This window comes from Pocillopora verrucosa, chromosome 11 (genome assembly GCF_036669915.1).
Source record: "Pocillopora verrucosa isolate sample1 chromosome 11, ASM3666991v2, whole genome shotgun sequence".
In the NCBI taxonomy this organism is placed as follows: Eukaryota; Metazoa; Cnidaria; class Anthozoa; order Scleractinia; family Pocilloporidae; genus Pocillopora; species Pocillopora verrucosa.
Window position 1 is genome coordinate 10,112,279 of NC_089322.1, and position 24,783 is coordinate 10,137,061.

At 38.1% G+C, this 24,783-nt stretch overlaps 2 protein-coding genes and 1 pseudogene across 2 annotated transcripts; 1 reads left to right on the plus strand and 2 right to left on the minus strand.

The window, feature by feature from the left end:
- Window positions 1-219: 219 nt before the first annotated feature.
- Window positions 220-5,125, minus strand: LOC131783275 (uncharacterized). The gene has a single exon (XM_066174407.1). It carries the CDS (start codon window positions 4,141-4,143, stop codon window positions 1,678-1,680), a length of 2,466 nt encoding a protein of 821 aa, XP_066030504.1. The 5' UTR covers window positions 4,144-5,125; the 3' UTR covers window positions 220-1,677.
- A 3,115-nt stretch (window positions 5,126-8,240) lies between these two features.
- Window positions 8,241-18,373, plus strand: LOC131785281 (RNA-splicing ligase RtcB homolog). The gene is made up of 16 exons (XM_066173973.1): window positions 8,241-8,328; window positions 8,829-8,972; window positions 9,065-9,132; window positions 10,014-10,062; window positions 10,582-10,637; window positions 11,292-11,353; window positions 11,720-11,769; window positions 12,172-12,278; window positions 13,426-13,530; window positions 14,047-14,101; window positions 14,253-14,313; window positions 14,693-14,831; window positions 15,294-15,340; window positions 15,585-15,648; window positions 16,018-16,108; window positions 16,242-18,373. The coding sequence occupies exons 1-12, from the start codon at window positions 8,241-8,243 to the stop codon at window positions 14,736-14,738; spliced, it is 891 nt and encodes a 296-aa protein (XP_066030070.1). The 3' UTR covers window positions 14,739-14,831; window positions 15,294-15,340; window positions 15,585-15,648; window positions 16,018-16,108; window positions 16,242-18,373.
- LOC131788378 (NACHT, LRR and PYD domains-containing protein 12-like) lies at window positions 16,119-24,552 on the minus strand (annotated as a pseudogene).
- Window positions 24,553-24,783: the final 231 nt, after the last annotated feature.

Consider the following 24,783-nt stretch of genomic DNA (forward strand, 5'->3'; position numbering starts at 1 on the left):
CTTTGGTATAAATTATACTTTGGTATAAAGCATTTCAGAAATTATTAGCAGAAGAACATGGTTTGATTGCATGATAACAAAAAAATATTAACTTGGCTGTATTCGGAAGGTTTACAAGGTTATTTTTTTCATAGTTTGTGCCACAAGTGTATAATATCCATAAAAGCAACGTTTCAAATATTAATGATAATTCAATAACATTATACCCCCAAAGCTTGAAATAATTTTTATTAAAATAATGCCAATAAAAGAATTTTGAAATCCTCACTTACTCTTATTCTTCTGCACATGTTTTTGAAATTACATCTAGTAAAATACAGCATTTTTCCAACATAATTTAAATGTTAACAAATAGAGGATGTTACTAGACTTATTGTCATGAGACATGTCATGATTGAATACAATATTTATTTATAATAAATTTTTATTCAATTGATGTTGTAGAAAAACCTTTGTTACAGTTAAGCAGATGGGAGAAACAAAAATAAAGATATCATAGAAAAACAAATTGTAACCAGGTTTACTTAGTCTTCAGTAAATATGTAAGTATCCTCTGCTAATGTTTTGTTCTTCAAAAAGAGGCATGTAAACTATTCCTCATGTTATCTAAAACCCTGGACAAAACCAGGCAAAACAAAACAAATGTGATTTTTATATACAGAACTTATTGACTACCTGAAAGCAGGATTTGATGGGTAGTTGCAGTAATATTTAATCACCCCATACACATTCAATTATAACAACCAGCATGGGATAATGACTGTGATTCGGTCTGATTGGCATGGTTGATGAGATGCAAATTATTTTATAATAAACAGTTTGCACTTCCTCCCCCCCCCATGTTTTATAAGCATGTTCATATTGGCATATCAGAAATGCAACTGGTTTAAATCTTGGCATTCCAAATCCAGCAGACTTTAGATCAGTTACAGATGCCACATCTTATCCAATTTAATTACAAATAGGCTTGGACGTTGAGTTTGTTTCAGTCTTGCAGACTTACTGTGCTATACAGATTCTGTAGGCTGCTTAGTAGGCGTAATGAGGGGTAAAAAGAGGGAGACTGGCAAAGAGGGTGGGGAGCATCTGCTATAAGAAACCCCTTTTCTTCGTTTCTGCAGCCACTAGCAGCTGCAAAATACTGATTCCCCAAACCAACAATTAGTAACACATTAACTAGTATCAAGCTGCATTCTTGCACCTATCCTTTTCACTATTTGAATATTCTGATTAGTGCTGATCTTGGTAGAAGACATAACAGGATTAGGGTAAAATTGATGGGCAGAATAAAAACTGGTGTTGTTATAGCAGACATTCCCCTCCCTTTTCTCCCTCTCCCCCTTTCCTTTCCCGTCTTTGTTATTCCAGTAGATACATGTAGCAATACTCTATCCACAGACAGTGTGGAATTTCCTAGGAGGTGTGGGTGTGGAAAGGGGGTGGGGGAAATCTTAGAAGAAAAGTATAAAGTTGAAGTGGAATTTCCTGAGTGGTGTACAATGCCAAACTAAAAAATATTTTCTGGAACTACACATCTACACACATGTCTAATTTCCTGATTACAGTTCTTAGATTTGGAAATATACATGCATGCAATCAGATAAGCATTTTTCAATGTACTAGAAATTGATAAGTTTTCCGGAATGTCATACTAAATGAATCTTACTGTGCACCAAACTAACAGAACCAATTCAACCTCACTTGCTCCTTTAACAAGGCCTTATAAACTCTATCGTCATTCATAAAAGAAATTACCTTTCCAGAAACTTTAGCCTGAGACTTGGGATGAATTCTAGAGTTATCAACCAGCTGCGAGTATTGCATTGCAATGACATCAATATCAATATCACTGCCAGCTGCAGTTAATGAGGACTGTACAATCTGGATAAGGGCTAGCTCTTCAAGAAGTGTCCATCTGCTAACACTCTCCTTATGGCTCATTTCATTTGTGTCTTTGCAGTTCATCAGTCTAAGTGACTCCAGATGGCTGACTAAATCATTTGATATTGCTTTAATTGGAATAATGTGATTGACTATTGCATATGCAATAGCCAGGAAGAAACAGTTGCCATTTGGTGGAACATTAACACGGACCATGTTGAAATTTGATAGAACATTATCAAGTGAGGAAGACTCTTTGTTGCTAACTAAACCAGAGTGGAAGAGTGTCAAGCTACTTTTTGTAAAGAACAAATAGTTTGGATTAAATCTGGCATACTGGCCAAGTGACTGGATTTGTTCACAAAGCTCTGCCATACACTTTGCTGACTTCATAACTTTATGCTGCTGCTGTTTGCTCAAATTGGGAAAGGGTGGTGGTGAGATAGTTTCAGAAACACTGGGTTCATCTTCATCTGAGGATATGTTTGATGACATACCATATAAAAAGTTATTTAATTGTTCCACAATTTCTCCCTGAGTATTATCTTGTCCATGGTTACTACAATATGAAGATAAGCCAAAGTCTCCAGTTTTTGGTAGGACCACATCTTGATCAGTTATTCCAAAATGATGATTACCAGATCCATCTTGATTGCTTTCCAAATGTTCAAAATGTGATTCAATTGGTGGAGTCACCCTTATTCTTCTTTGGTCTTCAGTTGCTGTTATTTTCTTCTCATTCCATATATAAAAGAAAATGCCAAGAAGTGCTAATGCAAATTGGATTCCAATTCTTGACTTCCTCAGAGTTTTGTTAAGAACTTTATGAATTCCTTCATTCCGACTGGTACCTCCAGAAGGTGGAATATCTGACAAACAACCCTTTCGGACATGAACTAATAATTTTTCAATTTCATTAATAGCACTCTGGGGGATAACCTTTGTTCCTTCATATTCTACAGATTTCCACTGTATAAGAAAGTTATCAATGTTTTTCTCAATAATACTCACTGATGGAGTTGATTTTGATCTTTTCATTCCATGGTCTGTTGGGTCCCTCAGAATCAATTTAAAGTCATGCAGCATTTGTGTGCGCAGCTTTTTAAGTGGCCCACTGCCACCCTTCTTTGGTATTTTTGTCACTACTCTCTGTATTGCATGAAAAGGATCAAGCTTTATAGACACCTCATCAAAAACAGAATTCAGTTTATGCCTCCACTTGCAACAGTTGTCAATATAGAAATGGTTAACAACACAACCTTTAGAGGCAAGTCTGTCTTTTAAACTGGTCAACAGATCTTTAACTTTATCGAAAGCTGTTCCCTTGCAAAGTTTCCAGGCTAAAACTATGCCGATTTCGTTCATAACTATGAATAAACTGTCATACAGCTGTATCCACTTTCCCTCACACCAAAAGCCAATATTTGCAGACACTTTAAATGTATGATCAGCACTTAATGAAGAAGCTCTCATCTGACACATTCTTTTGTGGTACAGATGTTCTTTTTCAAAGTATCCCATAATATAACAGCATGTTGAAACTTTTTCTCCAACCTTGATGCCTTTCGGTGAAAAACTTGGAAATGCTTCTGGGTTTTCGTTCTTCTCCGTGAGGAAACTCATCTTTCGTACACCATACTCGTCGAACAGACTTTGATGCCAAAGGACTTGGACATCGGAAATTGTCATCCCCGCGCTTATGTGCGAGGTGAAAAACCGGAACAACTCTCTTGTGACTCCTATCTTGTGAAATAACAGAAATGGCGGCTGAAAACCAGCTCTCAATTGACATAAAATGCCTTGATCGTGACTGAGAATTTGGTGCTTATTTCGACACAGGTAGACTCGTCCAACGAGCAGCACATCGTTTCTTAGGCCATACAGAAGACGTGGTTGGTCGTAGTCCTTAATACCATCTTTCCAACGAATGGGGTTGAGGGTCTCTTGAGTATTTGTCTCATCGCATGACGGACAGAGAAGGACTAGCTCTGGAAAATGTAACAGCGGATCCCACAACAAGACATCTGGTACCAGAAAAGCACTGGGGGAATCACCAACTGCATTCTTGACACGCGTTCCACGAGGAATTGCACGAACAGGTCCACTTGAGAAGCAGATGACTTGTCTGTTGCTATTTTCAATGACAAGCCGAATAAATTCTTTTGTTTCCTTATTTACCTTAACTAAAGAACTCCGAGGCATAAGACAAACCAAGAAAAACAGTGAAAACCACAGCTCTAGCACTTTGGCCGTGACCGCCATGTTTTCTACCGGAACTCTTTACCAGGACTAACAGAGAGACCTCTTCCCCAGGCTGATTTCCTCCAGTATTTCTACCCGTCCACTGATCTACCGATCCATCGATCTACTGATCCATTGATCTACCGATCCATCGATCTACCGATCCATCGATCTACTGATCCATCGATCTACCGATCCATTGATCTACCGATCCATCGATCTACTGTTCCATCGATCTACCGATCCATCGATCTACTGTTCCATCGATTTACAGTTCCATCGATCTATTGATCCATTGATCTAATGATCCATTGATTTACCACTGACTGACGCAGATCGTTTCGTGACGTCAGTTGTGAGGTTTTTACACCGAGGATAAGCCATCCATTTCGCCCGCAAAGAACGAAGGATCGTCCAATTCTACTGGTTCCCATTTCCGCTTCTTCCCTTTCGAATTCTTCTCTGCCATTATGGAGCAATGAGCAAAGAGCTTTAACTGAGAAACTGAATGTAAACGCTCTTTTGAATAACAGCAACAGTTCTGGTTTATCCCCAGAGAGTTAATAAAAACACTCTCACGTCGTACGCCATTATGGATTACTTGGCAGAGAAAGACTGGATAAGAAATTGTACTGCGCGTGATTCAAACAGGAGTCATGCGCTGATTTACTGCGGCAGATCTTTTCGGTCAGCATTAGATTCCATCCACCAAAACCACCTCGGTCGAGAGGGACTGAGATGGAATATTTAATGCCTTGCAAAACATAACCGAAGATTCTCGGAAATCCGCAAGTGATGTAGCCGAACATCAAAAGCTGTAAATCCCATGATTCTTGAGGAACAAACAGAAACAGCAGAGCGAGAATTTTAAGTCGCGAACCATTGATGGTAGACATGCAGATAATTTAGGATACGTAAATTCTGTTGATGAGGCGCATAAACTTATTGCGGAATTTGAAACAGGATTGACGACGCAGTTTTCTTTCTTTAAAGCTGTCAAAGGTTTCGGGAACACATATATATATATTGATATAGCTCTTTAGCATTACAAAGCTTTGCTATCGCTATTGTGCATTCTCACTAGTTTATCTAGTTCAAGTCCTCTGGCATGGCTTGGATGATACCACAATTGTGGAATCATTCGGGTTAATTTAATGCTTACTCCTCCTTCCTCGGACAGAAGTCACAAAATACTGGGGGAAGATGCATGAGATATTTAAGGAGCAAAAATTCGTTTTTTACTGGTGTGCCTTTCCTAATTTTGGGAAGGAAAGTGTTCAATTGCCAGCACGGCATAGATAGAACAGCTGGAGAGAAAAGGAAACGAAAAGATGCAGAAGAAGTACTGTATATAATAATTTCTTTTTATCCTCAACCTTTGTGTTTCTGTCAACTATGGCTTGCTAATTCGAAAGGTCAAATACTTGAATGGGTCATATGACATTGATCTCAGAATACTTTTATGACAAACGTGATAACAGTTCAATCTTGGCTAAATTGAAGATGGTTTAGAATTTAACAATTATAAGAACTTTTCACTAACATATGCTGCTGACAAAGGAGAAAATATATGCAATTCTGCATTTTTTGCTTTCTATCAAGCAATCATATGTTTGCTCCATATCACGCTATGACACTTCCGTTTTGTCACATTCCAAAAAATAACTTGAGAAATACACTGTCAATCATCTTACACTGTTATATTTACCTATTACAGAAGGCTGGAAACAAAGATTTTGTTTTCAAGAAAATAAGATTTCTTGTCCAGGACACAAGGAAGTTTGACTGCAAAGCACAGATAAAAATGCGAGAAATTTTATTTTTTTTCAGAGAACAAGGTAGTTCTACTCATGTATAAACAGAACAAATGCGATTTAATAAATCAGATATGCGGCATGATTCCTTTTCTTCCATCCCCACTCAAAACAAGCAAACACACCTATAGAGGTTCCAGTCTGGTCTGCAAATGAAAAGGAGGAAGGTGATCACTGCAAAATTAAGCATTAGGGTTCTTATTTATAACATATTGATTATTGTATACTGATATCTAGAAATTAAGGTTGCAAGTAGCAGCCAGCTGAGTTATAGTTTGAGTTTATCAAGTCCATTACTTTGTTAAATTTAGAGTAACCTTGTCTTGAGAGAGGAAAATTGAGAAGCTGTAATATACTTATCATCAATTAGGGACCACAAAGAAAAATTTATTTATAGAGACTTTTGAAGGAGAGGGGTAAGACTTGTGACAAGCTGGCAGACATATAGATAAACTTTACTGCTAAATGGGTTACAATACAAAGTGCTCAGTATTTGGATCAGCTATGGCTCAACTTAAACTTTGCTTTAGCTTCAAGTTTAATCCTTTGTGGTTTCCTTTCTCTGTGTTTATTTTTCACGTTATGTACACAGAAGAACACAAAAATGACAAGGAATGCTTTTGAATATTAAGAGGCTGGAATAAGCAAGAAACCAAAACTGAATTTTAAACAGTACAAAGTTAATTTGATCTTCCAATATTATTTAATTTTAACCATTAATAGAATTTGCTATTTAAATTTATCCCCTCCATTTTTCTGGATATTGTGAGCAAAAACAAACAATTATCACAAAATGCATGGTATACAATGGTTTGATTCACCAATGTGGCAAAGGCCTTTCACTGTCTATCCATAAAAAGGGAAATAGTTTGTAAAATGTAAGACATTCTGCATCTTGAGCGTATACTTATTCATCCATGTGAAATTAAAGGTTACTTGAAATAGGATTTTCAGACCCCTGATAACAATTACTAATGTGCTGATTTGTTGTACTTAAAGGTTATGATTTTAGCGGAAATAGTGGAAGAAATTTCTGGACCTGGAATTTTGTTGTAAATGTCTGTTTAAATCAGTTTAAGTCAGTTAAAAACTCTCCTGTTTCAAGATTACATGATTACCACACCAGAACCTTTTGTATTCTATATTGTGCACCATGTTATGATTATGGTTTCAATAATAAAAGGTGCTGACTCAAGAACTTTGCAAAATATCTCTACATACAAAGAAATAGATTGTGGTTATGTACTCCAAATAGCAGGTCACATCAGTCTTCTGTAAGGAAGTAGCAGAAATTGCTATGGTGGTTTCGGTGGATGGAGAGAAACATCCACCAAAACCACTTTATTCTATGTGTTAAGAGTTATGATAATCATTATGAACGTTTGGTCGGTCAGCAATTGTGCACCATAAAAAATAATTAGCCAGAGCACTAACTGCTAATTAGTGGTATAAATCTTTTGTCTCCCTGAACATCTAACAGTGGCTATAGATAAAATTTAAAAAATATATTGCTGATGGTTTTGGTCAAAGTTTTGGTGGATGTTCCCTAATGACATCCACCAAAACTACGTAACATCTGGGCACCTTTTAAATACGTGAAATATCTGCATAAAATTGCGTAAAATGTTTTATAACACTACAATCGAACAATAAATTAATACTTACCATTTCTTGAGTAAAAAGTTTTGACGCAATTTCCCAAACAAATGATACACTTGGGTCATCGGGATGAGTCGGCATGTTGTCGTAGCTTCGTAATTTTCATTTAGTATAACAAGTCATGAGTTGTCCATCATTCCATCTCAGTCCCTCTCGACCAAGGTGGTTTTGGTGGATGGAATCTAATGCTGACCGATCTTTTCTCTCTTCGCTGAATCAGCTGAAACCGTTGTGAAACGTGAATAAAAGGACTAACATGGCGAAAGAACACCGTACATTCAAAGAGGAGTGCTCTTTCATCGAGCGCTTAAACAAAAACTCGTTTCTTATTAAGAAAGGCTTTGTGAAGTTTTTATATGAAATAATTCATATTTGTACTGCGGTTGTAGATGAAAGTGAAATGTGATCATCGCAGTAAATTTTCCAATTTAAGCAATTGGAAAGAAGAAGCCTGAAAAAAAAAAATCAGGGCTTCAACGGGATTCGAACCCGTGACCTCCGCGATACCGGTGCGATGCTCTACCAACTGACCCACACATTGGGAGCGAGGTCAATTTATTGAGTTCATATCTTCCCGTGCAGTGAAATGATGTGAAGTTTTTATATGAAATAATTCATATTTGTATTTTTTCATATGTCCCAAACATGAAGGTAAGTGAACGCGCGCCAAACATCGGGTCGGAAGCCCAACTCCAGCTGAGTAGCGTGCGCATCAAAATACACGTCCTACTATGTAATACGTGAGGATGGTTATATTAGGCCATTTTCATCTAAAATAAATCCCCATACACCTGCCATGTCCGTCAAAGTAATTTGAAATAAGTTTTCTCACGACGAAAATTGGTTCAACTAGATTTTGTTCACCCCCCCCCCCCCCTCCCCCCTTACATACCTTTTCAGCCCACGTTATGATTAAATCCTAGCCCCCTGCCCCCCTCCACGTCTTTTATGTCAGGACTGTTTCCTCTTTTTTTTTTGTTTCAATCAGTCAATTCACGAACTACAGTCAAACCTGTCTTAGGTGGCACCGTATTTAAGCAATCGCACTGTATTGAACGCCTTATTCCCGTTGGTGACGACTTAATACAGGGTTGACCAAATTGTATCCATTATCCATCTCCATTTCCCCAAGTTGCAGACTGTGGCGTTTTTCTGTAAATTGTTGCAAGAATGTTCTAGTCAATTAGTACCATGGACAAATTTTTACACATTCTTTCAGATACAAGACTTGAGCTGTGCATTGCAGCTATTCGACTCCGAAATTCAAACTATTCTTTTCTTTTTCTTTTTCTTTAAAGGTTGAAGGTATCTTTTATATAAATGAGTTGCTGGAAAAGCTAATGTTTGATGAGCTGAAGAACTGGGCTGGAACTCAAGGTACAGTACTCTGAACATTTGGAATATAATACTGTTGTATTTGCTGCATTTGTCTTATTCCTTTTATACAGTTAAATTAAATTGCTCTCCAGGTATTGGTGGTTTCCTTCCTGGTGTAAAGCAGATTGCAAATGTTGCAGCTTTGCCTGGAATTGTTGGTGTAAGAATGATCATAACTTTTTCTTGTTGAAATTATAACTTAGTGTAATTGAAACTTGTTCAACCCTGGACCCAGTGGTTGGAAGGATGATAAGTGCTAACCCAGAGTTAAAATTAATTTTAATCAGGGTGTGTTCAATCCTTTGTTTAAAAGCCTTTTTAGAATAATTTGCTATAATTTCTTTAGAGCATCCAATCATCAAATTGCAGACTAAAGGAATTGTACATACTGAATTTTATTTGAAAGCTTTCAGATATGAAATCAGATTTCACACTGACTGTTAGTTGTCTAAACTCAGCTTTTAACAAACTGACCCTGTACCCGTGGGAAGCAGAGATGACAGAAGAGTTTCTTGTTATACAGTTTGTGTTTCCATAGTATTTTCACATAAAGATTTCACTTAAAGTGGTGCCAAATAGAGCATCCAGTTATCCAGTCACATCCAGTTATCCCATTATTTCAGAATTTTGGTTTGTTGAACTTTCTCTGTGGTAAAATTTTATTTCCTTCTCAATACTTTTAGAATATTATGAAATTATATGAGTCGAATACCAGTATCCTAATATCCTTCTCAGGGAAAATGCACATATTTTTTCCAGGCGAAAGAAGTCCTGAAAAAAGTACTTTCAGAAACAATATCATTCATCTTTAGATGGATTTGTCATCTCTGAAAGAACTTGTCATCTCATCAATAGGACTATATGAATGACAATAATACCCTCAGGCAGAGCTTTTTTTATCATCTTTTTTTTTTTAATGGAAAAATCTGTAATTTTGACAACATGCCAAAGCAATACCACCAAACAACAGTAATAAAAAAAGGCTATGTATCTCCGTTTCTATTCTGAAATGTTTACTCATATTTTTTACTTGGCCCTCAGAGATCAGTTGGACTACCAGATGTTCATTCTGGCTATGGGTTTGCTATTGGTAAGTTACAACTCACACATCTGTAATAAATAAAATGTAATGTCCAATTGATTGTAAAATAATACTCAGGTTTAAATTGGATTTTATTTTTTTAATATAGGCTAATTGCTCAGTGGTTGTTCTAGAAAAGTAACAGTATGCTTCAACCATTCAGAGGAAATACTGAAAGCAATCAAAATTAAGTCATTCTTGCTCTCTCATTCTTAAAGTTGGTTGCATGTTCATAGTTCATAGTCTCATCTTTGTTCTTATTTGCTGTAATTACCCTTGATTGGAAGAGATTTTGCAATTCTCTGACAAAGTAGCTAAAATTGATTCAAAAATTATAATTATAATTCCTTGAGATGGAGTAATTTTTCCTATTATTAACAGAATTCTAAGTCATAGCATTTATGTGACTCTAATGAGACAAGATGCCAAAAGTGAAGAGGTGCTTGTCTCTCGCAAAAGAAGTAATTTGGAAACTCACCTTTGAGCAGGACTCTATTTCTTTTATTTCTTTTTTTTCTCTTTTTGTAGGGAATATGGCAGCCTTTGACATGTCTCTTCCGGAAGCAGTTGTTTCTCCTGGTAAAGTTAAAAAAAAGTCTACTTCATAAATGAATTGATGAACAGATTTATTAATGATTGATCAAAATTACAAGCTAGTGTAGCAAGACCAAAGTAGCAGTGAAATACCTTATGCTATTCTTTGAGTTTGTTCTGAATTGGTCATTTTATATTTACTTGTCATGCAAGATGGTGATGACATGCACAAGCCATTTCTTTGCATGGAAAGGTACAGGGTAAAGTACATTATGGTTAAATTTCCTCTTCTTCCTTTTGACTGTCACTTACCCCCTTGGTACAAATGTCTTCCTCTCCCCACTCCTCCTCTACCACAAGTATCTAAGATATAATTTTCACCCAGAGGATACTGAGCACTCACCTGCCATAATTTTGCCTGCTTTAGCTTGCCTCAGGCTGGGTGCATTTCTACATGTACATGTACTTACACAATGTATCTTTCACGTACTAAGCACAGAGGACTTCAGTTATCTGAAACATTTGCAAACCAGCAAAACATTTAAGTGAACTGTTTTATTTTTTGTTTTAGTTTGTTTTGGTTTGTTTTGGTTTTTTGTTTGTTGTTTGTTTGTTTGTTTGTTTGTTTTCATGTTTCTTGTTAGTTATGCTAACATTTCTAATTTCCATAATATTTGTCTCTTTTTTTTTTCTTCTCATTTCAGTCACTTTTTGATCATATTCCTGTTGGTGTTGGCTCTAAAGGTGTTATTCCCATGGGTGCAAAGTAAGCTGAGTTTTTCATCTCTTGTACAACTTGTCAGTCAAAGCTGTTTATTCTGACTTCAGTTACAAGCTTAACCCTTTCACTCTCAAGATTTCATGGGTAATTTTCCTTACTTTCTGTCATACTATCCCTAAAATGATAGTTTGGAGAATTTGATATTGGATCAACTGATACCAGTGATTCCCATCTTGATATTTTTCTTTATCCTTATTACTTGTTTATTACTTGTCTGCTTGATAGTAAATTGAGATTGTAAGGAGAAATTCTGTCTTGGTCACTCATGGGAGTTAAAATGTTAACACTGTATTGGGTCCATTACTTTTTTTCTGTAATCATTTTAATATTTCTTATCATTTTCTCCAACAGAGATCTCGAGGAAGCTCTCTCAATGGGGATGGATTGGTCCTTAAGAGAAGGTTGGCCATTTTCCTAAATTTTCTTTTAGGTTGTATTTTTAAGGGGGTGTCTTATGAAAGCCATGCAGTTAATAGAAGGTGTGAGGATGTTTTTAATTCATTTTCGAGTTGATTTGGGTGATGGTAAGTTAGGAAATTCCAAATAAGGGTGCTTAATGGGTAGTTTTTATCGGAAAGAGGCAAGTGAGAAGTGGACAACAGAGAAAGAGTCACTGGGAAATTTAGATATACATTGTACATGTGCCATCTCAAAGAAGTATTTTAAAAGAATTGAAAATTAAGTTACCTGGTATTAAGGTGAACAAAATTGGAAGTTGAAAATCGTGACGGTCATATTTAAGGTGCCACTGGTGTTCATCTGAAGGCTGCTTAGTCATATGTAATTTTGTCTTCTCATTACAGGTTATGCTTGGGCTGAGGATAAGGAGCATTGTGAAGAGTACGGACGAATGCTGCAGGCTGACCCTGGAAAAGTTAGTGCAAGAGCAAAAAAACGAGGCTTACCGCAGGTAAATACAGAAGCACAGAAGTTTCATTTGTAGCTCTTACTGAATAAAATAAGCTGGAGCGTTTGATACGAGCGTTGACTGTGCGACGAGGGTAGCGCAATTGATGACTGATTCTTTGCAGCCTGTTGTGAAGGCGTTCTTTTATCGAAAGTCCTCTGTAATCACAGGGAACGCTATTACAACGAGCAAGTAGAACAAAGTCAAATATGGCAAGGAACCAGTGGGATCTCATTACGAAATTGAGCAAACTCTACAGAGCTAGGGAGGGGGAGGGAGGGAGGGAGGCTACATATAGTACCATGTCGCGACTGATTTTAGAATAAGTTGCGTCTGCAGGGCGTGAAATTAACTTTTTTCTCTGATAGCCACTTGGCTCCTAAATTCTTCAAAGTGGTAGCCAATTCAAAAAAAGTTGGTCGCCATTTTCAAAGACAAACAAAATCTTTCTTTACGCTGTCAGCGTTCTAGATAGACTCTCCAAAATTAAGTTAGGGAAAAGATCTTTAACGTGCTACAAAGTGGACACTAGGATGGATGATATACAACGTTCAGGCTCATCTAAATCCAAGATGGCGTCTAGTTATCGATCGAGATGCATGTGCTACGTTTTGGAAACAAACTTAACGAGGAAGTTTGCCGCGGATTTATCTTTGCAAATCTTTTTAATTCACTGGTCAGGTTATGTTGAAACGTTCTAGTCGCCAATTTGGCGACTAACTTTCAGGATTTGGTCGCCAAAGTGAAAAATTTAGTCGCATTGGCGCCTGTATTAGGCGCAATTCCACGCCCTGGTCTGATCTTGCGAGAAAGTGGCACGAGTTTCCATCCATGACTGTACAATGTTAGTAGCCAGTGGCGTCCAGATCACTTTCGCCTTTCGACCAAAATTGTTCTCAAACGTACAGATTACTTCAAGCTCTAAGTAGGCTTTGAGTCAAGTAAAATGGTAAGTTTTTAGGGAATTTGCGGTGCTGTATCGTTAGGGGGTATAGCAGGATAAGATGATTTATGAACTGAATTGATGTGTAAATTAGCCACCGTTAAGAGTTGCTAAAGCTGACGTTTCGAACGTTAACCCTTTGTCAGCATTAGAAACCCTAAAGCTGACGAAGGATAACTGTTATGGCTTATCTTCTCCACTGATTAGCTTGGCACTCTTGGAGCGGGGAATCACTATGCGGAAATCCAGGTTGTGGATGAAATTTACGACAATTATGCTGCAAAGAAGATGGGAGTTGATCATCTTGGACAGGTAGAAAAAAGGGCACTTACGTCTTAACCCTTTAACTCCCAGATCAAATTTGTAATTTTCTATACTGTCAACCATACAATTGTTATGATGTTAGTTCAGAGAATTAAGTATTGGATCAACTAATTATCCGCAAATTGATATTTTTCTTTATTCTCATCACTTTTCTGGTTGATGTTGTATTGATATTGTAAGGAGAAATTAAGTCTTGGTCACTCATGGGATCTCTGACTTGCAAGGAGTGAGGCATGTGAGCAATTGAAGATCTTTTAGGAAAGATGCTTGATATTTCTCTTGAGCTTGTAGCAAAGATCTTTTCTTAGTCTCTCTCGTTACATTTCAAACCTCATAATAATTCTCTCTCAGTTCTTGTGTTTATCAATGTTACTCGTTTAGTTACCAACTACCACGACTACCAACTCGAACAGCTTCAACTGGGTCTCACTTAGAACTCTTTGGTTTAGGGTTAGTTTGGTTGCTAATGATCTTGTCATTAATTATATAATTTATGTTTAAAAGGTTTGTGTGATGATCCACAGTGGCAGTAGAGGACTTGGACATCAAGTGGCCATTGGTAAATGGTTTATATACCGTTCCTCTCTTTACAATAGATAAATGAATGTATTATCGACTTAACTTATGTCTCCACAGAAGGCAAGACTTGATTATTTTCCAGGTGATCGCTGTCACCCGAGTCATGCATTCTTGATTTCTTCGTTTTACAGATGCACTGGTAGAAATGGAGAAAGCCATGAAAAGGGACAAGATTGAAGTCAACGACAGACAGGTTTGCTAACAGTGTAGTGCATTTAAGTCTGTGCATTAAGTTTGTATTTTGTCAAGTATTCCACGACAATTGCACTTGTCATGGCCGTCTACATTGACAAAGAAACTTGTAATGACATCTATTAAGTGGAACTTGCTAAAGTAGAATTTCCCTTAAGCTTTGTTTGCAGTTGCTCCAACAACTATTTTTATCCAGGCATCTAATTTAGTAGAGTAGGGATAACGAGCCTTGATTAATTTACCACATCTACAGAAATGATATCTCTATACGTCATTACATGAGCAATTGCTCCCAGTGCAATTATAGTTGGATGGTTTTGGGGAAGTTTCGCTGTGATAGGTGTAATATTAATTGACTTTGTCTCTTTTCTCCGTTATTGGTATCTGTTGAGTCGATTTTCACATTGCGATCAATGGTCAGCTGAACGAACGGTGTACAGAAGACTCTCTTAGTACACAGGAAAGGATCAACCCGTGCATTTCCTCCTCATCATCCGCTTATCCCAGTGGATTATCAGGTCGGCTATTCACTGTTTACTACTCCTTTCGATCGCAAGGTTTAAGGTTTATTTTAATTAACTTTTTTTAAGTTAGAAATCGTTGTTTGAGTGCTTACAGTCGTTCGCTCCAAGGTTTTTTACTGGTCCAACACTTTTCGTGTTGGGCTATTTCTTTCCCAGTTTTAATCGCATTCTTCGTCACGTTCATTCTCCCTTCCCTCCGTTTCCCTTCAATCGCTCGATGATTGGAACCCGCAGAGCACCATACTTCCTTTTGGGGGCAAGCACCTTTCTTGTTTTACTTTTACCTTCTTTTGTCTTCGGGTTCATTTATTCGCTTCTTCCTTGGCTCCTTTTTCTCGACTGAGGGCGCAGGTGGCTCAACAGGCAGCGTTTTGTTTCACGACTCTAAATTAATGAAAACTTTCTTTGCTCTTGCTGAGATACATGTACTCATCGTCTTGTCCATTATTTTATCAGTTGACTGGTCAACCTGTACTGATTGGAGGAACCATGGGCACGTGTAGGTAAGGTAAAGTGTAGGTGTAGGTGTAGGTAGGTAGTGTAGGTGTAGGTAAGTTAAAAAGTAGTCTCGGGGAAGTAACGTTCAAAGGTATTGTTGTTATTGTAGGTGTTTGCTATTATTGTTGGTGTTTTCGATCCCTATACATATAGCCTTATGAAAAACACTTTTTCACGAGGGACGAAACTATTGGTTATCTTGAGCAGACATGGAGACCCAAATTGTTCCATGTTTTGTTTGGTTTTCAGTTATGTTTTGACAGGAACGGAAAAGGGAATGAACCAGACGTTTGGTACCACGTGTCACGGAGCGGTAAGTTCATATATTATACGCAATATTGTTTCTTGATTTGAAAGCATGATGACATAAAAAATGCAAAATGACCACAGCATTTCCTGGTTTCAAACCTTGGGTTGGATAAGGTTTGAAACGTGTAAGCAAATAGGTTTGTTTGTTATGATTTTTTCTTTCCCATTTTCCCAGAAAGTATTTTGAAATGGATATTTATATATATATATTATCTATCTATCCATTTTTCTTCAGGGAAGGGCATTATCAAAATCAAAGTCACGGTGTGTGTTAGTAGTACTAAGAATAAAGTCATCAGCTGGTCCAACTTGACCTAGTCATAAACATAGTTCCATTCATGCAGTTTTAATTGTCCTTTCCATTCTCTTTCAGGCGAAATATTGACTATCAAGAAGTTCTCAATGGTCTTAAATCCAAAGGAATCTCAATAAGAGTGGCTTCCCCAAAACTGGTTATGGAAGAGGTAACGAATCAGTAAATGGCCGCCTTTTTTTTTAAAATTCGTTTTCATGCTGTAGCTTCCATGGCAATGCATCAAAAGCTGTTGAAATCTTAAAAAAAGAAAATGTGTGTTAATTGTGTGCATTTTTGTTCAGCTTTTTAACAGGCTCCTGAGTCTTATAAAAACGTCACTGATGTCGTTAACACTCGTAAGTATAAGCGTCTCTTGTTGTTCGATGTTACTTGCTTTTCGAGCCATTGTTGCAGGTTTGCGTTGTGTTGTCAACGGTTTACAAAGAAAACAATCCCTCAAGATACATTTTAACTCCAAGAACTTCCGAGACAATGAGATTCTAACCTTAAGACGACAGCTCGTTGACGATGCAGGATTCCCTACCTTAGACACGAACTCGTTCTTCTGCTTATAAGGTGTCCTATCCGGCTGAGATAACTAAGAGTCGTTAGAGTCAGTTTCTTTTCCCTTCAAAGCAAATCATGTTTTTCCTTTCTGCAATCGGTTCACCTATCTTTAACGTCAAACACTGAAGTGCCTCCGTAATCAAGTTTTCACCTCTTTGAACTTGAGAAGCATAATAGAGAATTCCCCTGTGAAATGTTTGCATTAGTTCCGTAGAAAGTTAAATTTGGAAAAAATCATGAAATATTCTGATCACGAAACTGATGATGTCGTTTACTCGATCCAGGTTAACATCATGATTGTGTAAACACCCATCTCTGTCAAAGTGTGGTTACTTGACATATTGGTGTCCGTAATGTTTAACATAGACTGACAAAACCGGAATCGATGATCTGATACTATACGCAGATTAAGTGCGGTGACTGTACATGTTGGTGTCTGCAATGCTTGACATAGCCTGGCATTTATAAGTATGAAAAAGAACTATTTAAAATATGTTTTTGGATTTTAATGTCCCTTATCAGATTGCAAGAAAGTAAGCAAGATTTGATTGGTTCATCTTTGCTAAACAAGCTGGTTCAAGTTAGAATCGATAATAAGTCGATACTAGCACTAAAGATTGATGTTTTGCGGTAGCGATTTGTACTTATCACAAACGATTGGTGGCAGCACTGACGATTGGCATCGTTACAATTTCTGTATTTTACAAATAACACAAGCCATACTCGTTTAACACTATCGACTGACATTAAAACCTATAATTGATATTAAGCGCTATCGATCTGTCTCGGAACACCAGCGATTTACAACTGGCGCTTTTAATTGGAGTCTTACAACGGCGATTGGTGGAACAACACAAGCGATTGAGGCTTAGGGCTAATGATTGAACATTTTTTAGAGCGGAGACTAAATTGATTTTAAAACACGATTTGTTGATAGCTCTAACGATTGAGTTTCATCACTAACGAGTGATAATTTTGGCACAAATGGCTCCCCATACTTTCCATGTTGGTATTTGTAATGCTTCACAGAGACTGACAACACCGGCATCGGTGATCTGATTACCACGCAGATTAAGTGCGGTGACTTTACATGTTGGTGTCTGTAATGCTTGACATAGACTAGCAACACCGGCATCGGTGATCTGATTACCAACCAGATCAAGTTCGGTGACTTTACATGTTGGTGCCTGTAATGCTTGACAAAGACTGACAACACCGGCATCGGTGATCTGATTATGACCCAGATGAAGTTCGGTGACTTTACATGTTGGTGCCTGTAATTCTTGACATAGACTGGCAATACCGGCATCGGTAACCTCCCCACCACTCAGTTCAAGCGTGGTGATTCTATTCCATTCAGATTCCTCCTCTGCATTGAGCGCACCAAAAACATTTAATGTAAAAGACACAACAGGGCAGTCCACATACGCCATCCCGACGCGAGAAAGATCAAAACGTCCATTACGTATGCAGAATATGTCGTGAAATCTCCTTACTATTCCCTTAGCAAACTCGATGTCTTCGTATTGTAGGAGACATTTAGAAATTAAAAGCCCCCTTGTGCATTCATCTGCTGATAGGTCGTCGCTGAGAAATTTGTTGATAATCAACTTTTCCACAAATTCGTTGTCTTTTTGCTTGGACAAAATACCCGACATAAATAGAACTACTTCTGTAGACACATGTCTGGGGGGATTGTTCTTGTCTTTACAAAGCAACGAGCCGCTAAGTACTCTTGGACAGTCAAGTGTGTAAAAAAAAAATGTTTAGTCGTCGTAGAAAAAGATTTTCTGAAAGGAGGACCGCAATGAAGAAGACCGCTTCCACACAGCCTTTCAAACTCGTGTAAGTCAAGAGTTTTCAAATCCTCTTTAAGGAAAAGAAACCTCCTCTCCAGAAGAAGTTGAGCAGCCAGCTCTGATAATTCATCCAGAGTCTCTTCGAGAGAGGCTCTTTTCTTTTTATCGTGCTTTTGCACGAACATGTTGACCACTTCATCATAAAGGTCACTTGTTTTCACCGGGAGAGGATTATTCTTCTTTGATTGCTGTAGAGTATATTCAAAGTAGGAGCACATAAGAAAACAGAGCACAGGAATGTGGGCAAAGCTGATAAGATTGACATTCTTTGTAATGTGGTCAATTACAATATTTTTCATTCGGTCGTTGTTTTTAAAATACTTTGCAATGTATTCTTTTACTTGTAGCTCGGAAAATCCTGCAATCTCAACGTATCTATCAAAATAGATGTCTTTGGCTTTTATTTTGTCAGATTCATCGGGTCTTGACGTGATCATGACGACTGAACCTCTCAGTATTTTTCCTTTGATAAGCTTGGCACACAGTGCTGCTACTGGCATTTTCTTTTTGGCGTTATTTGGGTACTTTTCATCTGAATCACTAGCAATGTACTCTTGTTGTGAACACTCGTCATACCCGTCGATTATAATCAAAACTTCTTCGGAATGATGAACAATGTACTCAAATATAGAGTCGTCGATGTTTGAGTGGTCGTCTAGCACTGAGGATCGGTTTAGGATATCCTCTAAGGTAACAGGGTCGTCCCCAAGTAGATTAAGCTGACGGAACGTAAGTAAGTATGCGAACTTAAAATCAGGTACTTCTGCATTTGCTCCGGATCGAAACAATTTGTTGTCGGCCCAATCTCTGATCACCTTTTGACAAAACAGTGTTTTACCAATGCCTGCCTTTCCAGTGACAAGAACAGATTCTGGATGTTTTCCGTCAGTTGGGATGAAAATTTCTTGAGAGCTTTTAATTTGCTTTCCACCAATTTGACCATACTGGCGAAGGCGTTCTTTTCTTTTCACATCAAGATCCTCGACTGGTTTTCTTCCATGTTGCATGAGGATGTTGGTGAATATGTGATCTGTTCTCACATTGGACATGGTTGGTGAGGCATTAGCGAGGTACTCGGTTTGGCTTCTTATTGATTCTTTTAACGCATCGGAGTATTCTGCTACAGCTGAAAAGAAAACCGTTACCTCCATTTATTTTCATAAACCATTCATGTACTAACTTTTTCAATGCTCGACGAAGAGTCATTGAAACGCGATTGTTTCATTGACTATCACACTCGCTGAGTTTTGCTTTAATTAGGCTTTCCAAAGGTGCAAGTTAATCTCGAATCCGTTCGCAATTAATTGACACCAAATTCCGACAGACCAATTGAAAAAGCGTAGCAAGGGGTTGGTGTGAAGGTTAAATTATTTCATTCTTAATAATATGCCTGCAAACATTTCAGAACGCTCATTCGATGAGAACACGTCAATTAATCCCAAACAGCGCAGAAAGTTGAGATTTAGAGCAGAAAGTTGGAATTGATTGTAGACAGATGAAACAGTTTGATTGCTAGGAGAGTCAAAAGCGTAACAAAATAAAATAGCGGAGAGGTTAGGGGAAGGTAACAATCTTTCTAATCCAGAGTTTGATGAAGAATGCAAAAAATAAAATACAAAACAAAGCACAAACAACTGGCCAAAAGTCTAGAAGGTTTGTGCATTGAAAAATATGAATCGGAGGCCCTTAACAAACTTCTCGTGGAATTTCACGCAATAGTTTGTAAGAAAGACGAGGAAGATTCCGGAATTCCGGAATCCAGCACTCACAGCGTGGAATCCAGAATCTAATACTGTTCTGGATTACCTTACATGCGGCGTGGGATATCTTTCTTGTACTGATTATTGCTGTCGACCGATACCTAAAAGACTAAGAGTGCAAAAAAATGGGATTGTTCGTGACGGTGAGTATAAAATCTCGACCCAAATTTTTGGGGAAAAGCCCGACTACTCCAGCACAAGGTAAAGGCAAGCGGCCGAACCAGCGAGCCATGACACGGAAAAAAAAAAAAGGAAAGAAAGAAACAACTAATTAAAAATTATTAGTATTATTAAAAAGTATTCGCATGTTTTTTTTTCGTGCAATTTGGGATAAAGCAGCACTTGTAAATTTTATTTAAATACTAAAAATTGCTCTCGCCCGACAGGCTCGCGCAATTTGTTCGCTTTTGAAAAATTTGCTGGCGCTGTTTCATCCTAAATTCTACTCTAAATCATGTGATTACCAGCACTAACCGACCCATTTCGGTTGCGGTACCAGGAATTTGTGGTACGGGAGGAACTAACTTTGACTTCGAAAACTTTTTGTGTGTGTGTTTACGCCAGAGCCCTAAGTACTCTTAGTGGAGAGAATGCGTCCTGTCGTCTCCACTTCATCAAGAATTTTAGCTTTTTCCCATTTCTTTTTTTCGACGAACCCGACCAGGCAAATACTGTAGGACTTACTGCAGTTTTTTTGGTGCAAATAACCTTGGCAGGGAATCTATTTGAACTGTGAGTTCTCTTTACTCCTCGCATGAGGAATAAAAAAATAGATAAATAACTCGCTTATCACCAAAAAAATTCATGGAAAAGCCAACACCTGGTCTTTTTTCCAATTTCGGGTCAGAGAGAAAGGGGTCAGTTCTAGTGGAAGATATTTCTCTGAGTTTGAGCTCTTGTTAAAGGTAGGCATTCTATAATACTAAAATGAACTGATTGTTAAATTGCTTATCACCCTCTGATCAGAGGCCCTTCAATCTTCCTCTTCAAGTTTCCTTTCTCAAGAAAGATCAAAAGGCCGTGCACAGATTTTACCGTCAATACACAATACCTTTGTCTTCTGCTTTCTTTATAGGGTTAACGATTGCTTCCTTTAATTCATCCATGCTTTTACCAAACTGCTCTGTCATTTCATGCAGGCTTTTACCAATTTCATCCAATTTTTCTTTGATGCTGACTTCATCCATGATGCACTGTTTAAGAAGCTCTTTGTAGTGTTCTTCGAAATCAGGGTCCATGCATTCCTTCTTCAGATCATCAATAGCACTTCGATAACCAGTTCCTCCTAGTCTCACCAATGAATCTTGGATGTCCTGCCAGTATTGATTGAATGTTGGGTCATCAACTAAGGAGTTGCTGACATGACCATAAACTGTGTTTCTGTAGCACTTGATACGAACGATATCTGCCTCGAAGGTTGTGTCTGTGGCAGGAGGAAGTGTATCCCAGCCTGTCGCTGGAGGAGCAAGACCACAAATGTTCCTCAGCAAGACCATAAGAAGAGTTATATCGAAATTCTTCGATGAAACTGAGGATCTTACAGCAGGATACAGTTTGCCCCATTGTAGGGGATTTAACACTTTCTTTTTCAGTGATTGTAGCACTGTATGGACTGGAGGACTGGACAAAACTGTGTCTAGGTTACCGGTTGGACGCTTCTTTTCAAATGCTTCCCTCAGGACATCTGATCCGACATCCACCAGAAGCCTGCACAGCCGGGCGTAATTGGTTGTCTCTTTTGACGAATGAAACGAAGGTGCTGCAGCGGTGGCCATGAAGAAATACCGGATCGTTACTAAGAAAAGGTCTATGACTTTTTAACCAAGAAATTTGCTTGCTGCTTTTTCGTCAGTCTCCCAGGTCCAGCACTGAAAGAATGAATAAGATATTCGATTTCAAAACCAATTGACTCACAAATATTTTCACTTGCAAAAGTGTTCGTTATATCTCAAGGTCACCAAGGGTATTGCATTAAACTGATTTTGAATACCTCTGGAGCACTGATTTCTCTTTTAAAATTGCTTGCAAATGCTTCTCGAATCTGCTTTTGCCTGACTTAAAAAAAAGCGTGACATATGGCCGTTTCACTTAGTGTGAAAATCAAACTGGCCTTTTCTTCAGATCCGAGTAGAACTTCTTCCTTTTAGCCGGCGCACTTTCCATACACGTAAATTAGGGGAATTTAGGGCAGCATTGCAGGGTTTTTGGCTGATAGCTTCCTAATTTCAATCACCAGCGTGTTTTACAATGTATTCAAATATTGAAATAAAGTAAAGAGAAGATAAAGGTTGATCGCATCTGGGAAAAAAGAATTTCTTCGGATTCGGAATTCCACCAAAACAATCCGTATGATCATACTCCTTTACACTTCTCTTTTGTTTAACCTGTGGCTGTCGGAAATGAGACTAAAAAATCTGCTATTTTTCCATTAGTTTACAGCAACATTTGCAATTTAGCCTCTGCTTCTTTGGTTAGTTCCTCCATGCTTTGCGAGTCCCGTCGGAGGTGCCACTGTGTCGGAAATGAGACTAAAGAATCTGCTATGTTCCGAAACTTCGCGTTTTATTTATGAAATCAACTTGATATCTCTCTCCCTCCCTCCCTCCCTCTCTCACGCTCCGGTCTCTCTCATTTTTAAATATAGAATATGATCCTATTGTTCAATCATCTGTCACTTATCGCAAAAAATCAACCGGAAATCAATTAACGCTGAATAATCTCTCACATGGCAAAATTCTTGAATTAAACTCGATCTACATCGTAAAAGAGGTTATCGTTCATCGTGATGGTAAGTAATAACAAACTGTGTAATCGTTTGTCTCACGATGTAGTCAGTTCAGATGTAGATCGCGACGTTTCGACAGCTTGCTGCTAGTCTTCATCAGGCGATGGGGTCGACTGCTCACTCGTTACCATTTGTATCAAGGCTATCTAATGCGATTGCATCGACCCCATCGCTTGATGAAGACAAGCAGCAAGCAGTCTAAACGTCGCGATCTGCATCCCAAGTGACTATATCGTGAGACAAACGATTAAACAATTTATCATAAACTTAATCTAGTCATATGTTTACTCTTATATCCGTGCGTTTTTGGGCTTCGATAATATTTCAAATGATAAATTGATTTTTTTTCTAAGGAAATTACTCAATACGTATGTTATTATCCTAAGACATAATTATCAACCGAACCCGATTTTTCGCAAAAAATGCTATCGATGACATTGATAAACATAAAAGGACATCATACTGGTTCGATATTCATCACCGATAAATGATGTTATCCTCACGACAACTACCTTTTTACTTTCAGGAGATAAATTGTGTACATGTAACTTATTCTACAATTCGATTGCCACCTATTATGTGGGTAGAGGCTCATGACAACGAAGTGGCAGCAGATAAACAAGTGAAGCACAATACAGCGTGAACGGGGGAAAAAAATTGCACTAGGTGCTGTCGGTGAACATTGTACACAGGAAGCTAAGGATGAGGCTACCGTTAAATTGACTTGACATGAGCTAAAAATTACCTCAGCGATTTTTTCACAAATGGTGAATACTGCAATCTTTGTGATCCAAAACGTATTGTTATCTTTAGTTTCTAATCGTGTCGTGTTTGTGAGTGATCTGTCTCTTATCAGGACTATACCAGGACTTCGATTTTAATCGTTGCGCAACCACATGAACCGATTTTAGTCAAATGATTTCGACAAACTCGGTAAAATTTAATCGATCGTTCGACTGTATGAGTCATTTTCTTCACCCTTAGTGACTTCTTTTTATGGTTAATTCAGCCTGTGTGTGGGCTAAAATAAAGATGGTCGGGAAGGTAAAATGCTTGCTAGCGCAGCGTTGATTCGCTTGAGGTCGTAACAATGTGTTTATTACAAGTTGTAATAGACAAAAAGAACGTATTCAAACTGAAACTCAACTCAATATGGAATAATCTACAAACTCTTCTCTGCAAAGGTTGATTTGTGAGCTCCCACTCGGAGGCCCACTTGCAATTGGTTTGCGGTCATGGAAGCATAACGATTTCACCTGGTTATATTATCAGCTCCCTGCAACATGCGTTAATTTAGGTCAGTCAGGCTTCAATGTCTCAGCAGTCATCAGAATAGAAAAAAAAATTGGTTGAGATAAAGGTTTGTCCATTTGCGGCCTAAGATGAAATCTCGTATTCAAGCGGATTTCGTCGTGAAATGACGCAGACAATTTCAAAGAGGGGTATTCGGTGAGCTCACACTTGCAGTTTCCAAACACTAACCTTTGCTCTGCGCTATCAATAGTTTCCGTCACATCTTAACGCTTCTATGGAGATTATATTTCTACTGAACACATTCATCACAGAGTAGTAGCTCCACTTGCCGCAGGTTTTGGGTGAAATTTTGCTTCTCATTGTTTTCGCGTGTCGGACTGCGTGACATGGAAAGACCAGAACTACAGTAACCATGGATACCTTTGACGTAAATGACGCAGACTACAGAACAGGCGTCGTTGTTGCATTTTTTGAGTTTTTTTTTTAGGGCCTGTTTACATGGAGATGGGGGACCCCAGGTGGGGTGAGGTAACCCGCCTAGCCGTGGTCGAAAAATGAAACACGTTTACATACAATCTTACAACCCCGGTGTGCTGGTGAGGTTTCTTGAGGTTTTTGT